The sequence below is a fragment of the Typopeltis vanoorti genome, chromosome 18 (assembly GCF_054136105.1).
Source record: "Typopeltis vanoorti isolate ZY-2024b chromosome 18, IOZ_Tvanoo_1.0, whole genome shotgun sequence".
NCBI classification, from domain to species: Eukaryota; Metazoa; Arthropoda; class Arachnida; order Uropygi; family Thelyphonidae; genus Typopeltis; species Typopeltis vanoorti.
Genome location: NC_143566.1, coordinates 102,524,185 through 102,542,377, shown reverse-complemented (window position 1 = coordinate 102,542,377; position 18,193 = coordinate 102,524,185). Strand labels below are relative to the sequence as shown.

Below are 18,193 nucleotides of genomic sequence, written 5' to 3'. Positions count from 1 at the left end.
CTGAATGCCAAAGAAATGGAGCTAGCTGAGGAATTGGATAAGTAACAGATCGACATAATAGGGGTGACTGAAACAAAAAAGGCAAAAAAGTGGTGAGATCTTTCTGAGCAATAAATACAAAATGTTATATTCAGGCAATGACAATCAAGGAAAAGAAGTAGTAGCCACAGTATTTAACACTAAATGCGAGGCTAAATAAAAACTGGACAATGAGACTTATTTGTGCCTATGGTGCCACAGAAGATTCTACTAAGGTAGAAGTGGAGGAATTTTTTGAGGCTTTAGAGAAAGCAACTAACACAATGAAAAAGGAAAAGTTGGTCCTCGTTGGGGATCTAAATAGCAGAGTAGGAAATAATTGTCAGACATACAAAAATATTTTGAGAAAATTTGGAGAAAAGAGCAAAGCTAATAATAATGGAAAATACCTGTTGGATTTCTGCTCAGGACTTGGACTGGTTATTACTAACAAAATGTGCACAAATTCACATGGAGGAATGAGAAAAGTCTCATTGACTGTGTTATTGTTGACAGTGATGTTTTCTCCCTGGTGCAGGACACCAGAGTGTACAGAGGATTTGAAATTGGAAGTGATCACTATTTAGTCTTGAGGAGGACAAAATTGAATTTCATATTGAAAAGAAGAGCGTAAGAAAATTTTACTGCGAATGAAAGTTGAGCAGCTCTCAGATGTGAACTGTAGACTAAAATACACAAATATTATTCAAGAAAAAATGCAAGAGTTCGAGAACAGGAACCAAACCCTGAAGAAAACACTGATTGATTCAGATAGAGAGGCATGTGGTGAGGTTGTGTGCAAGGATAAAAAAAATCAGAACTCCCTGGTGGACACAGGAAGTTAGAGGCAGTGAAGGAAAAGAAGACAGCATATCAAAAATTCCTGGCAAATAAGTCAGCTTATTCTCTTAGAGAATACAGAGACAAATGTATGAAATCTAAACATATTGTAAAACTGACTAAACAAAAGTCATGGGTGGACTTTGGTAAGAACGTAGAAAATAAATATCAAGAAGGTGGCAAGATATTCTGGAGGTTGTTGAAGAAGCTCAGAAATGGAGGAAAGAATCCTATAAAAGGAATTAGAAATGATAAAGGTGACGTGAAAATAGGAGAAAAATACATCCTTGAAGTATGGAGTAATTACTTCGAAAAATTGCTAAATGAAACAAGCAGTGATGGCAGCACAGTGGTAAAAACACTGACCAGGCATGCAGTCAGGAATATATATCCATACTTGAAGTAGAAAAAGCCATCAAAAGCCTGAAATGTGGAAAGGCAGCAGGAGTAGATGATATTCTACCAGAAATGCTCAAATATGGAGATATAAAAGTCTTATAGTGGCTGCACTCCATAGTTCAGAAGGGCTGGACAGAGGGACGAATTCCAGATGATTGGAGTAGAGCTCTCATAGTATCCATATATAAAAAGGGAAATAAAACTGAATGTGAGAATTACAGAGTTATTTCCGTACTGAGTGTTCTTGGTAAGATTTATGCAAGTTGAGAAGGATTGTGGAAGAGAAGCTTGGTGAAGAACAAGCTGGATTCATCCCAGATAGAGGCTGTCAGGATCAGATTTTCACTTTACGACAGATAGGTAAGAAATCATATGAGTATAACAAAGATCTGTATTCAAGTTTTGTAGATCTGGAAAAGGAATATGACAAGGTGCCAAGAGAGAAGTTATTCAAAATGCTACAGTTATATGGTGTTAATGGGGCATTATATCAAGCAGTACTTAAATCCTTACTTGAGTTGTAAGTCAACAGTTAGAATTGAAGGAAGTACAGGAAGGTGGTTTAATGTTAAATCTGGTGTTAGACAAGGATGCACATTATCCCCCTCTGTTATTCATTATCTATATGGATCACTTGAATCCCTTGAATTAGCACAAAATGTATCCAATTTAATACAATCCAAAAATTAGGGGTCGTCAGGATTTGAAGAATGAGTACCAAACAATGAAGGAAAGTGGTGTTAAACCTGATATCAAAATTGGAGATGTTAATCTTAGCTCTTTGCTTTATGCAGATGATGTTAGACTTCTAAATAAATCCGCTACAAGTCTGCAAGATTCCCTGACTAAATTGAATAACTGTTGTAATAGATATGGTATGAAGGTCAGCATTAAAAAGACAAAGACAATGAAAATAGGCAGAAACATTGAAAATATCAACCGCATTGTGAATGGAGAACCTATAGAACAAGAAAAACATTTCAGCTGCTTATGCACGATTTTTAGTGAAGATGGTAAATTAAATAGACTGCAAAATCAACAAAGCTGTTATGGTAAGAAGTCAACTGAATAAATTCATATGGAATAAGAGAGAAATTAGTCAGAACACTAAATTAGCTGTATACAAGACAGTGTTCAAACCAATTTTAACTTATGAATCTGAGAGCTGGGTCAGAAGTAAAACACTTGACCAAAGTTTAGAAACCGCAGATATGAGAGTCCTGAGAAAGATTAAGGGCATGAACAGATTTCATCAATGGCAATATGATATGTCAGCATTCTGGAATGCATTAGCAAAGCTAATCTCAGGTAATACAGTTACTTAAGCAGAATGGAGAGGAAAGATTAGCGAAACAGGTGTTCTCTGCAGGTTGGCAGGAAAAACACCCAGATATAGGTGGATTGATACAGTAAAAAGTGCCTTAGAAGACAGAAATATAAGACCTGATAATATTGGATTCCTGACATTTAACAGACTGATTTGGAGGAAAATTGTAGATAGGAAGTTAGTAATAATATAAATGTTTCATGTAGTACTATCATATCCTGTACATCCCTTGAGGGTATATATCAGGAAATTGATGATCATGATAAGGTCATCATCAGGAATACTTATTTATGCATACACTAAAATACAAGCTACGTCACAATACACATTAAGTTATAGCATACCTGCTCTGTTAACATACTTACTCTAGCCAGACTTCTGGTGAGGGAAAGTTAAATTTTAAAAAAATTATATGAAAAAATAAAAATAAATAAAATATAACATAAATGTGGAACTATATCAGTTGTTGCTATTAAGTTATCTATATCAAGTTTTTTTTTCATTGACCAGGTTTTCTTGTATATGGAGGATTTTAGAATTCTGCCATTTTGTTCTTATGTTGTTCTATACCTGAATGTATGTTGGTTGGTTCCAGATGGATTTTCCAGACGCTTAGAATTGCTAATCTTGTTGGGATTAGGAAGATGAGTTAGCATCTCACAAGCTTATTTAAATTTTCTTTTCTACCAGGTTTTGGTGCAATGTAAGGACTTTGTGCTTTCCAGTCATTTCTGTGGCACATTTGAAGTGTATGTTAGAAAAGTCCTGTTTTCCCATAATGAAAGAATTTAATGTGTTGTATGTGTTCTTTTCTTATTGAAATTGTATGTCCTATTTCCGTTATGTAAGATAAATTACAAGTCCACTGGATTTTGTGTAACCCTGGTTGGTGTTGGGGAATGATCTGTTGAATAGCTCAGTAGGCTTTTTAGTTTCGTAGGTAGTTTGAATGTAGTCTTATTTTATTGTATTTATGCAGTGCTCTGTCTGCTTTTCAGATATTCCCCTAATGTACAGAATGGCTCTGGCATTGTTGTTAGCATTATTGTGAAGGCTCCTGTCAGTTGTTTTTTTGTTGTAGTTGTTCATTACAAAGGTTTTATTTATTGTTTGGTACATTATCATCATCATCAAATTCCTGCCATGTACCCTCAAGGGGTGTACAGGATATGATAGTACTACATGAAAAATTTACATCATTACTGACTTCCTATCTACAATTTTCCTCCAAATTAGTCTGTTACTTGTCAAGACTCCAACATTATCAGATCTTATATTTCTATCATCTAAGGAACTTTGTGCAGTATCAATCCACCTATATCATGGTCTTCCTCTGGGTCGTTTTCCTGCCAACCTGGCAGAGAACACTTGTTTTGCTAATCTTTCCTCATCCATTCTTTTAAGTGACCATACCACCTTAGATTAGCTTTGCTAACGCATTCCTTGATGCTGACAATGTCAAGTTATTTCCTAATATCCTCATTTTTAATATGATATTGCCATTGATGCCATCTGTTCATGCCCCTAATCTTTCTCAGGACTCTCATATCTAAGGTCTCCAGTCTTTGGTCAAGTGTTTTACTTCTGACCCAGCTCTCAGATCCATAAGTTAAAACTGGTTTGAACACTGTCTTGTATACAGCTAATTTAGTGTTCCGACTAATTTCTCTCTTATTCCATATCAATTTATTCAGTTGACTTCCTACCATATCAGCTTTGTTGATTCTATTTTCTATTTCCATATTTAATTTACCATCTTCACTAAAAATCGTGCCTAAGTAGCTGAAATGTTTTACTTGTTCCACAGGTTCTCCTTTCACAATGCAGTTGACATTTTCAACGATTCTGCCTATTTTCATTGTCTTTGTCTTTTTAATGCTGACCTTCATACCATATCTGTTACAACAGTTATTCAATTTAGTCAAGGAATCTTGTAGCGGATTTATTTAGAAGTATAACATCGTCCACATAACGCAAAGAGCTGACATTAACATCTCCAATTTTGATATAATGTTTAATACCACTTTCCTTCATTGTTTGGTACTCATTCTTCAAATCCTGATGACCCCTAATTTTTGGATTGTATTAAATTGGATACATTTTGTGCTAATTCAAGGGGCTTTGGAATGTATTTAAAGTTTGGCAGCCATTAGGCTAAATGGCAAATATAGCATCAACATATCAGTGTGTTAGCAGTAGTCTCATTTATTGACTCTCCTTGCTGCAGTTGCATAGTTTAGTCCTTTTTGAAGAAGTAAGAGCTCTCCGTTAATATTGTGCTGGATAGGTTTAAGTTAGCCATTGGCAGTTGGGTGCTTCCCACATTGCTTGATTGTAATTGGCTGCTCTTCAGGGATAGCAGTTATTGGTTGTCTGTTGCTGTTTTAGTCCTAAGAACTTGGGTATCAATTTTCTTTGATTTTATACAAAACATGTTTTAAAAATTCTTTTAAAAACATCCCAAATATTGGGATTTATATAGTAGATAATTCTGATTTTTGCTGTAAACCGTTTTGGATGACTGCCAAATTTTTGCAGGTTCCTGGGATTTGTTCTCTAAACAGGCTTTCTCCATTTGGAGATAAATGCAGAGGCTTTGGCATTCATTGTATAAAAATTATGGAGAGAAAATGTGTTGGAGCAATCACTTTACTTAAAACTGAGATAAAGTAACTTAACTTCTTTGGTTGATGGACCAAGTCTGGATTCTTTATCCCTTTTGTTTGTGTCAGTGGTGGATGCTTTACTTGCTCTTTGTGAGCTTATAGTAGTTGGTGGAGTTGAATTTGCAAGGATGGAGTTGGACTTCTGTGTTTTGAGATGTCTTGAGTTGTAGCTGACTGTGGTGGATCACAGGTAGTTGAGGTGTTAGTTTCACTGAATTTTTCCACATAGGTCTGTAGGAAGGTTTGCATGTCTGGTGTCTTTACCTCATGGTGTAGTTGGATGTGTTTCTCACATATCACGGGACATTGAATGCCATTTTTAGGCATCTGTTCTATATTAGTTGTAGTTTGTTGATGTTTCTTTCTGGGGTATTATCCCCATGCTAGTTAGGCATATGCTAGGAATGGTCTTATGACTGTTGATGTACAATAGGATCTTCTTTATGTTTAGGTAGCTGTTCCTATTTAGAAGTGAGTAGAGTTGGGCAATGGTTTTGTTGGCCTTTATGCAGACAAAGACCATGTGTTTCCTCAAGTTTAGTTCTCTGTTTAGCTGAAGCTTTCCCGGAAGGGAAGGTGATTCTGAACACGAAAACTGCAGAGGTTTTTTCCCAGGTTGTTGGAGCTTCCAATTCCAAGAATGGAAGCCTCATCTACAACCCATATTACATCCAAGTATAGAACAACAGAAGAACAAGATGGCAGAACTCAAAAAACTTCCGAACATAAGAAAACTGAATAAATGGACAAACAAACAAAAAAAAATTAAAAATAACCATACTGTTGAAATTTAACTATTAGCAATTGATGGTGTTCCACATTGCAGTTATGTTATTGTTTTTGTTATTTTTTAATATAATTTTTTAATTTAAATTTTACTCTTTCTTTTTCTCACCAGAGAGCAAGCTAGGGTAAATAATTAACAGACCAGTCTTGGGATAGCTTACCAAAGTATATTTTGATGCAGTTTGTGTTTTAGTGTGTGTGCATATACATGTATGTATTCCTGATGGCAATCTTGATATAAAGGATGAAGTGCCAAAGGTTATTTTATCTTATTTTTATGTAAAGGTATTTGTTCCATCACTTGTATTTCATTTTCATAATTTCTACAGAATAAATGCTGACCACCATATAACCATGAGAGAAAGAATCATCATAATCCATGGAGATTGATCAACAAGGGGTGCAGTTTCCAATAGATTTCAGTATTTAGTCATTTTGTTTAATATGTATGATGTTGTGGTTGGGCTGGATAACAATATACAATTATATATTTTGTATGGACATTTGGATGGTGGCATTTGTGTGCAGTCTCTTACTGGATGCCATTTAACAGTAGTGATAGCCTTTGGCCAGCCATCTCTGATTGGCTAATGGTGAAGTTTGACTGTCCCTCAGGCTTGAAAAGCTAGATAGAGCTAAATCAGCCTCACCAGCCCCTATCGGAATAAGAGACATTAGTAGTAAACTGCTAGTAATGAAAAGCTAGAATATTTAGGATAATGTGGAACATCATCATTTGTTCGTGTATGAATATGGAAATATATACAGAATATGCATGTAAGAACAGCTCAAGAAGATAGTCTATTAAATGAAAGTAAGTCAGGTTGCTGTTGTGTTATAACTAGTAAATGTCATATGGTTCATGAGTCATCAAACATAACTTTATTTATATATTGCTGAAAGTGTTTTCTTTGTCTTACTCCTTCTCTGTGTTCATCAGTCTGTAAAGATCAAGTGCCCTGAATGTAGGTGAGTGTGGATATCAAAGTTATTGTCCCAACCATCCCATCTGTCTTTAATTGTTTCTGTTTGGAATCTTTGCCAGCTTTCTTCAAGATAACAATATTAGGAATATGATCTTGCTGTATATATATATATATATATATATATATATATATATATCCTAGTATTGATTCAAAGCATGTTATCCTAAAGTTATTGATGATATTAACTGCAATGCTCCATGTCTGGGAAGCATATGTAAATAGGATTTGATTGATGAATTTTGATATTTGTAGTAATGTGATAGGATTTCCAAATATTGGTTAGGCCTTAAGATGTTAAAGCCATCCCATCAGGTGACTGGAATGTTGAAGAAAGTGCTAACTTCAGGAATAAGGAAGTTGTTCCTCTGCTGTGAAAAGGCTTTGATAAGACCTCTTTCTTATAATGAAACCTGTGGAGCTTTCCATAACTATAAAAAACTATAAAATAACACATATGCCACAGTAAAATAAATTTATTATGTAAATATTTTGTCTTATGTATTGTAAAACATCATCAGGACAAACAGCAAACACAAGGAATGAACAGTAGAGTACATTCTTAAATTGGAATCCATCTAGGTATACAGTTGCTTGTTCATGGATTTGTACTATCAGACTGAAATTAAAATTCATTAAAAAAAAAAAAAAAAAATATATATATATATATATATATATATATATATATATATATATATATATATATATATATATCATCCCTGTACACCCCTTGAGGGTACATGGCAGGAATTTGATGATGATGATATATCATCATCATCATCATCATCAAATTCCTGCCATGTACCCTCAAGGGGTGTACAGGATATGACAGTACTACATGAAAAATTTACATCATTACTAACTTCCTATCTACAATTTTCCTCCAAATCAGTCTGTTACTTGTCAAGACTCCAACATTATCAGAATTTCTATCGTCTAATGCACTTTGTACCGTATCAATCCACCTATATCTTGGTCTTCCTCTGGGTCGTTTTCCTGCCAACCTGGCAGAGAACACTTGTTTTGCTAATCTTTCCTCTCCCATTCTATTTAAGTGACCATACCACCTGAGATTAGCTCTGCTAACGCATTCCTGGATGCTGACAATGTCAAGTTCTTTCCTAATATCCTCATTTTTAATATGATATTGCCATTGATGCCATCTGTTCACGCCTCTAATCTTTCTCAGGACTCTCATATCTGCGGTCTCTTGTCTTTGGTCAAGTGTTTTACTTCTGACCCAGCTCTCAGATCCATAAGTTAAAACTGTATGTGTGTATGTATATATATATGTGTGTGTATATATATATATATATATATGTATATATATATATATATACATACACACATACAGTAAAAACCCCGTTTTTACGTTCCCGCAATTTACGTTTTCCTGCCATTTTCTGTTGGTCCCATCTTAAGGCCTATTCTTACGATATATTGTTTCCTACCATTAACAACTTGATGTGGACTTTATTTCCTGTGATTTTTGTTTTTTTCTTGGGTGGCAATGCTGATTTTTGAATCGATATCTGCGCATTTCTGTTCCCAGGTGGCATTGCTTTCGGCTGCAGTTTCATTTTAGCCATCACGGTGACTTGCATGCTTGCAGCAGTAATGTAGTGATGAGTGATACTGTGATTTTTCAATCACAAAGTACGAATTGATATTGCGAAATTTCTGCTACGTAATTTAGCATTGAAAGTTGCTTTCAAGTTGTGGTGGTGGATTATCCATGTTAGTAACATGGAGAAAAAAGACAGAAAATGTATTTCGGTAGAAGAAAAGATTGCAATTCTGCGACATGTAGATTGACATGCCAGAACACGTGTGCATTTTAGCAAAAGATCTTGGACTCCGTGTCCATTTGGTAAAAAACAGGTCAAGCATTGAACTCAATGCAAAGCAATCTGGCGCTTTGTCAAAAAAAAAAACGGAAAAGCAAAAACAATCAACAATTAAAGATTTTTTTAAATAGATAAATGTAAGTAATTGTAAATTCATTTATTTTCAGTTATTAAATTTTGTAATCTGTAGACTCACATACTAGCAGTAAGTCATCCTGTAGCCTTTTTTAAATGCTACAGGATGTAAATAGTGTAAAAAAGTGTAAAAAAAAAGTGTAAATAGCAGGAAATTTACATTTCCTGCTATTTACACTTTTTTTCATCAGTCCCCTGAAAAATGTAAAAAAGTGGTTTTACTGTATATATGAGAGAAAAATTTATTTAACACGATGGAGAATAACAATTTCCCAAACTGGTGATATAGTGAGGCAGTTGTTTCAGTTGAGATTAGGTCTGTGAAGTAGGGTTTCGTCAATTTCTTTGTATAAATGTTTTCATGTTTATATATAAACATGAAAGATAAGACATAAACATTATATATATATTTTTTTTGATAAGATAAGACATAAACATTATATATATATATATATATATATTTTTTTTTTTTTTTATGTGGTTACCACCTATGAAAAGTTATTACTAAACCTATAGTACATTTGTACCGTGGGTGGGCTAAGGTTCTTTTCTTTTTTTTATTATTATTTTTACATAGTTCAGAAACCCTGCTCTAGAGACCAAACATGGAACTTTTTCAGCCACTTCAGGCCTGTAATAAGTGGGGCATTGACTGGTCTCGCACCAGTCAATGAAATTCATCTTTCACCTAAAAACAATCATAAACTCCATGTCCATTGTGGGATTTGAACATGTGACCTGTTGGTTGAAGAGCAGGTATGCTAACCACTCAGCCAACCAGGCCAACAAATATGGATCTATGTAGCAGCTTAGCATTTTGCCATCGTATCTTATAGTTAGCATTTACAATTCCATGTTGTGCAAGGCCAGATTTGTGAGGTTTGATAAGACGAATGTGGTCTTTATGTTCAGTGATATGTTTATTTACAGATTATGGACAAATAGGAAGATCAGTAAATGAACTTATATCTGAACATCAAGACCACATCTGTCTTATCAAACATCACAAACCTGCCTTGCACAACACAAAATTGTAAATGCTAACCACAGGATCCAATGGCAAAACACTAAGCTGCTACATAGATCCATATATAAACATGAACGTTTATACAAAGAAAGTGCTGAAGCCCTACTTCATAGACCTAATCTCTATTGAATGACTGCCTCACTGTACTACAAGTTCGGGAAATTGTTATCCTCAATTGTATTAACTAAATTTTATCTAATACAATTGAGGATAGCATTTCCCGAACTTGTGGTATAGTGAGGGTTTAGAAAGTCCTAGAACAAAAATGATATTAAAGCAACTGATCTGCCACAAATGAGGATATACAATAAGAACATAAATTACCTTCAATACTCTGCTACTAGGATGTTCTTTCTTTCTTGTGGTTATATCAGTTGCTTTAATATCATCTTTGTTCTAGGTGTTTATCAGAACTTTCCAGACTCTCTCCCTCGTATATATTTTATTTTTAATTAATTTTAATTTCAGCCTAATAGTTTTAATCCATGAACATGAAACTATATACTTAGAGGGATTCTAATTTAAGCATGTGCTCTACTGTTTTCTTATTCAAGGAATTGAATAAGAAAACAGAGCAGAAAATTGCTATAAAACAACCAAAAATTTTACAGGGTGACCCGTAAGTCACAATGGGGTTTAAACATTTAATAACTTTTATTTATTAATTATTTTTATTCTTTTTTTGTTATGATGAAATACAGAACCTGGAGATTTTTTTTCATCAGTTATGAAAAACTACATTACTTAAATGTCCTCCATTTTTGGCTTCATAAAGATGGGGCCCTTTCTATGGCATGTTCCATGACAGCTGCTAATCTTTCTGGCCTACATGCCTTAATTTCTGTACGAATGTTCTCCTTCAGCTGTTAGATTGTCTGAAGCTTGTTCACATAACACCTTTTCCTTCAGGTAACCACATAGTGGGGAGTCGTCAGATGTGGAGGACGTGATAAACAGCTAATAATAATTGAATGTTGATGTTCAAAATAAAATTGCATGCATTTGGTTCATTGTTGGACTGTGAACTTTTCCATGATTAATTTCCCAAATGTTCCTTAGAATACCTGAAAAAAATAAAAGAAAAAATTAATAATCAAAAAAGTTATTCACATTTTTAAACATCTTCATGACTTACGGTCCACCCTATACAGATTAACAATTTTACATAAGTGTCTTCCATCATTAATTAGTATTATTATGGCAATAATTCATTGTACTCGTATAGAAGATATGTACACACACATGTCCTTTCATGTTGGGATTCACTTGAACAAGAGGTATACTCATCAATCTTAGTTAGATGCTGGTCATTTAAGGTCATCACACTCTGGATATGCATCCTCAAGGGGTGTACCTCACACTACAATAGTACTACATGAAATGTTTTCATTATTATTAAATTTCCACCAACAGTTTTCTTCAAATTAGTGTGTTATGTGTCAGAACTACTGTGTTTTCAGATGTTATAGTTCAATCTTCCTCTCCCATTCTGTTTAAATGACCATGCCACCTGCAATTATTTCTGTTCACATATTTCTGAATTCTGATAGTGTCAAGGTCTTAATTTTTCATATGATTTTGCCATTTGGTACCATCTTTTCACTCCCCTGATTTTTCTCTGAACTCTGTGATCTCTGGTCTTTGAAATGAAAATGACCCGACTCTGTGTAATGATAAACAACTACCCTCGCACAGATGCTATACGTTATCATTAAAATAATACTAATTTTACACTTAAAATTTAAGGCATGTAGTTTTTACACTTAAAATTTAAGGCATTTAAGCAACTAGTATGCAGTATATATTTAAAACTTTGTAAAAATACAGAAAGGATATAATATACCATCAAGCTAGTTCCCTCTTGAAGGGGGAAACACAGGAGGTAACATTGCTTGGCATGAATATGTTAAAGCTATGAAATCTATGCGAAACACTGAATATTTTTTATTATATTTCATTTTACAAAATTGTTGGTTGCAACCCACTAAACTGATTTCATGGCCCATTAATGGGCAGTGAAATCTCTGACTCACAGTTAAATTCAATACGGAAAGATAATATTAACCCTCTCATGCACATGTCCACTGTGGTGGATGGCCACTATTGGCTTTTTAATCACCATTTCAGAAATTCGTGCATGAGAGGGTTAAATACTTTCAAAACAAATTAAACCTAGTATTCAGCTGAAAGTTCTGTAGTTTCACTTGGCCATATGAGAATCTTCTTTGTAGCACTTATTTTTATTGTTTTTACTCATTCATTCATTCTGTCTTTTCTCTCAAATTTCTTGATAATACTAGAGTCGAAGTCAAAAGGCCTCACTTAACTAATATACTCGCATATGTCTTTATTCAGTAAGCAAGTTCCTTAATGTATCTTTTCCTTATTTTTGTAGTAGACATGATGAATAATCACTTAGACAGTTTAAATATATTTATTGTGCAGTTCCAAATACAATTCCAATATGGAACTCTTCTGCTGATTCCATATTGCTTCTTGGAACCTATATCACTTGCTTTTCATTAAGCACAAAATATTTTCACTATCTACAAAGGCTTAATACCTTATACTGCACTTCAGTCGATAACTTGCCTTTTCTTTGCTGGGTAGCATTCTTGTTACCCAGCAACTGCTCTTCTAAAAACAACTAATATGCATGTCTTACCAAGATTCAAAGCTAAACTGAGACAACATGGCTGCTGTTAATACAGCAACTACATGCTACGGGTGTTTGACATAGAAACACTACGGTAAACAACATAAATTTATAATATACAAGCAACATTTTGTGTTAATCCCTAAGGATTTCAACATGCATTAAGCAATTTTGCTACTTATAAATACATTTAAGTTTCGTTATGCTTCACTTAAGCACCTGGCAGCTCTGGTAATACTAAGCATATAACTGCGTTACTAAATGTGAAGCAAGCACATATTTACTGTTAGATTATCTTGTTATATAATGACAAAACATATTTCTTATCAATGAAATTTTTACTGAGTATATATATAATACTTTAAAAAAATGAACATAACAAGTAAAACATTTATGTGAGATTTTTACACATTGATGTTTATAACTGTCTTTAGGTAAGAGATGAATCTCGTTACCCTGCTTATAGGATGCCTGAATTGGGTTGAAAAAGTTCCATGTTTCGTCTGTAGAGCAGGGTTTCTGGATTATGTAAAAAATTAATTTAAAAAAAAAAAAAAAAAAAATATATATATATATATATATATATATATATAATTAATTTAAAAATGAAAAAAAAAAATCCTAGCTCATGGTACAAATGTACTACATATAGGTTTATAGAAGCTTTTCATGGGTGGGAGCCACATTAAAAAAATAAAATAAAATAACATTGTTTAAAAATAAGATATTATATTAGAAGTGAAGTTGATTTTGTGTTGACACTTAAAATAGTTATTTCTTTTCTTCTTCTTATAGCTATGGATTCAAACAGAGATTACAGCCCAGATGACAGGAGATCAAGATCTCGATCACCATTTGACAGAGATGGTAGCAATAGCAGAGACAGTATGAGAGACAGCAGAAAGGGAAGAGGTGGTGATGAAAGACGTGGTAATCGTACACCCCATCCTCGACGAGTGTACGTCGCAAACATTCCATATGAATCGAAGTGGACAGATGTCAAAGATTTGTTTAGGGAGAAGGTAGGCGATGTTGCTTATGTTCAGTTATTTCAAGATGAAAATGGGAAGTTTAGGGGATGTGGAACAGTGGAATTAAAAGATTCATCATCAGTTCAGAAAGCAATAGATGTTCTGCATCGCTATGATTATAAAGGCCGTCAGCTAGTGGTCAAGGAAGACTATGATATTGAAAGAGATAAAACTGGACGTCCTGTATCACGGTCAGGAGCACGAACTTCAAATTCCTATACTGGAGATATCTTCACTACTGTTCCCCAGTATGATACATATGGTTTGAGTACAGATTTCTTGAGGTCTTTAGGGATAACTGGCCGTTTAACAAACAGAATATTTGTTGCCAATTTGGATTATAAAGTGACAACTAAAGAATTGCAAAACATTTTTAAAATGGCAGGAAAAGTGATGAATATTGAGCTCAAGACAGATAATGATGGAAATAGCAAAGGACATGGCAGAGTGGAGTTTGATCACCCACTAGAAGCTGTTCAGGCTATATCTATGTTTAATGGTCAAAAATTGCATAATCGACCTATGAGTGTTCGCATGGACAAATTTGGAGATGAGGCTGACGGGATACCATCCAAATTGCCATCTGGTTTGCAAGGAATAGGTAAGGGTTTGGGAACTGGTGGACAGCCTCTCAACTTAAAAGCAATGATAAATTCTGGAGGAAATCAGTTAGGCATATTGTCGGGTAACACTGCTTCAAATTTACCATTGAGTAACATTGGTTCAGGTCTTGGGAATATAGCATCAGGAACGTCATCAAGAAATTTTGGAATGTTAGGAACATCCAACTTGGGTATACAGTCTGGATTAGGAATGGGAGTCAGTGGCATGATGGGAGGTGACAGACGAATGCTAGGTATGGGAATGGGTGGCAGTATGTCTGGAATGTAACCGAAGTATTAAATGTGAGCCACTTGCACTGAAGTGATGAATTCACTTTGTGAAATGGCAAGAATTTTAATTAATCATGGAACCTGTATTCATTGAATTGTAGGTCATTATTTGTAAGAACTGATAGCTCCTGATATTAACAGTTATTTAAGACTTTTGCCTAAAGTTTAAAAATACTGCTTTATTGGAGAGCAGCACACTGAAAATACCATCTCTTTGTTTTAACTGAATACAGTTCTTAACATAAATGACAAAAACCATGATGTTTATTTCATTGAAATGTATTTGTAACAGTATATGTAGCTCACATTATTCATTATTCATCTAAATAAAATACTTATATAAGTCACAAATTCAAATGCATTTTTAGTCAAGCATTATATTCCTTAAAATCAGGCTGTAGAAAAATGTACACATAAATAAGAAATAATCCAAATTTTTAGTTGCATTTTCCTTTTAAATACAGAAATTTAATGAGATCGTGGAAATTAATTTATTCCAACAACTTTGTTGCTTAGTTGTGCTTCGAAAGTTTCATCATGTGTGGTGATTATCAACTGTACATCCAAGTTTTCAAACTGATCACTAGGGGACAACTTTTTTTTTCCAGATGGTAGCACTTTGGAATATGTTGCTTTGAACTTGTGTTCTCTCTCTCTGTTTTTAATCATTTTTAAAAGCAGCTTCCTTGATGCTGCAACACCAAAAGAAAGTATAGCAATTGATCCAAGGGACTGAAGAATTTCATACAAAAGTATAAGTACTTTGAGTGTTCCAAAGAAGTTGTTTCCGTTTTTTATTGGGTGTACATAAGTGCCAGCACACAAAAATATTGTTCAGCTATTCTTAGTGCATGAAGCAAAGATGGCAGTAACAGTTCCCAATACCAACAGAGTGTGTTGGTATTGGGCACTGTTACTACCATCAGGTTTCACTATTGCAATGCATTTGCCTAACATTGACAAATCATTTGAAGCTACTTAGTGCTATAGCAGTAGGCTGGGCATCAAAGAAACAAAAATAAGTCGAGTGCAATTGCTGTTTCAGTAGATGCATGCTTATCAAAGATTGATTAATCAGTGCACAAACTTGCTTCTAGTGAACCTCAACCAGCCTTCCTTCTAGCTTTTGTACCCCCTTCAGATAAGTTTCTTTAAAAATGCATTGGCAGTGCGTGCGAGTGAGTGATTGCTTTTGAGGAGACTTTTCCTTGCAAAACTGAATATACAAAAAGCTGATTCATGATCAGCATCTTGATGTACTTTCTACTGAAAGTATTAACACACTTTGCAGCTTCATTTTATAAACAGTTCATATCGATTTTTAAAAAAAAATTAAAAAAATGCTGTCATTCTCAATTTCACATCAGAGATACATGCAGTGCTAAAGTACCAAATCAGCCAGCTGGCTAGAAGAAAAATTGAATCCAGAAAAATTGTCAGGTCCAGAAATAGAGATTTCTAGATGAATTCTCTCCCACCTGTTAACAGCGATCTGTGACATACCAAGCAGATGTGAATTTATTACGGCTGTGAATAAGAAATTTGAAAGCATTCTTCCCTAGATCTTATCTTTGCCTGGCAGGAACAAGTACATTTACTCTAAACAATTGGAAAAGAACCAAAGATGAAGAAGCATGGGACATTGACTTGAAAAAAATATATGTGCAGAAATCAGGTGTTCCTAATAGCCATCGTTGAAACCAGAATACAAACACTGCATATCCAATCACGCTTCACAGAACCTCCCAAATGCATTTCACAAATATACATGGTCTCAGTTGTAATTTGATATTCATTTCCATCTACTTACCTGCAAAACTTCATTTGTGTTTTCTGACAGGGTTCCACATGTTCATGTTAATATATCATGACAGAGGATATCCAATTTCCTGTTCTTAACCTCCTTTTCTAAAAAATCTCTCTACCCATTCTAACAAATTCATTTGTTGTCTATATTGCTCCCATAATGCCACCTGCCATTCTGAACTTTTTTTTTATTTCCTTTCTCTAAATGCCAATCTTCTTAAGTCTAACTTTATTAACAGTGAGATCGTAATCCTTAGAGATCTTCACAACACCAACTGCCTTCTCTTCATGCTGCACAGATCAAGCAGGTAGAGATGCTGAGATGTTTGCTGTCAGCAATGATGTTACATAAATTGTTTACATGCCTACCATACAACCACTCACCAAACATCCTTTTTTTTTCTTTGCTGATGGATCAGCCCCTCTAAGTATTCTGTAAATGTGTTTTCTTTTGATAACTCAAACTGCAGTCTAGTACAAATCTCACTTCCATCCCCTTATCTAAGCTTTAGTTCTCCAAAAGATATGCCAAGGTGATACAAGAGTATTAGGCATACTGCAACAGACTTTAATCTAAATATCCATCTTCCTTTGCTGCTTATGCCAAAGCTTGGAATAGCTGCAAGAAAACTCTCATTGCATCCAAAACTAATTTTAAGAGCTAAATAACTTGCAACCTTTCCATGGCAGGCATGCCTTCAGGACTTTCCAAAGCTATCAACCATAACCATAACTTCTCACCAGCATTGCTCACATGTCTGTTACTCTCAGATGGTTCTCTTGCTTCATCACCATCATCCATAGAAAAAAAAAAAATTCTGCTGGCTTTTACATTTCATGAAATTGTTGCACAGCAGATTTTAGTTAATATAACCAAACCATTCCAAACACTCAGTACTAATGTCCACCGTTGATCTCTTGCCAGAAATCAATCAGAAGAATCTCATCCAAATTAGTTACCAACAAGGCTCCTTGTTCTGGTGACGTTTCTGTGATTGTTCTGAAGGTTTGTGCTCCAAATACGACTCCTGTTTTGCGTTGCTTTTTATGCTCTCTTATTCTACTTGTATCTAACCTGCAACCTAGAAATTAGCCCACATGCAACTCATAAGACGGGTGTGACAAAATTTTACCTTCAAATTACTATCATTTCTCTCATCTTAGTTCATCCTAGTTAGGGGTGTGAGACGGGTGTGACAAAATTTTACCTTCAAATTACTATCATTTCTCTCATCTTAGTTCATCCTTAGTTCATCTTAGTTCATTGGTGGTTCTCCATTCCTTTAGGAATGGAGAACCACCAATGCTCAACTTCCATGCTACCTTGAAAACACTCAACTAATAAATATTTTCAAGTGGATTCATTCCACCACTGTCAATTAGCAGTGGATCTGCTTATGTATGTTGTCTATTGTTGGACATATGCTATGGAAAAGTTTGTCAAATATGAAGTAGTTCTAAGTCTTTTGCATATGTTTCACACAAAGGTCTATTAACTCACAGATTGCCATTGGATTCATTCAGAAGTTGTTAGTATTTTACCTTCAAAATTTATTGCTGTTACAGTTTTCACTTTATCACTGTAACTACTTTTATTTAGTAAAAAAAAGTGTTCATGATGTCCATGGTTATTTTTCTGTATGGAAAGGGAGTGGCCAGCTCATTAGAAGAGATTTGCACTAACATCATCCCACAGCCATTATAAGCCAGTTATCAATTTGCCACCACTGCCAAAATATTTTTATTATTTTATATAAATCAAGTGGATATTAAATCCAG

At 34.5% G+C, this 18,193-nt stretch overlaps 1 protein-coding gene across 1 annotated transcript in view; it reads left to right on the top strand.

Annotated features, from left to right (window-relative positions):
• Positions 1-14,959, top strand: part of LOC150096998 (myelin expression factor 2-like) — a 63,536-nt gene extending 48,577 nt beyond the window's left edge. The window contains exon 3 of the mRNA XM_090408347.1: positions 13,480-14,959. Within this exon, the coding sequence (XP_090264473.1) occupies positions 13,480-14,606 (1,127 nt within the window). The 3' untranslated portion in view covers positions 14,607-14,959. The remainder of the gene's footprint in view (positions 1-13,479) is intronic.
• Positions 14,960-18,193: the final 3,234 nt, after the last annotated feature.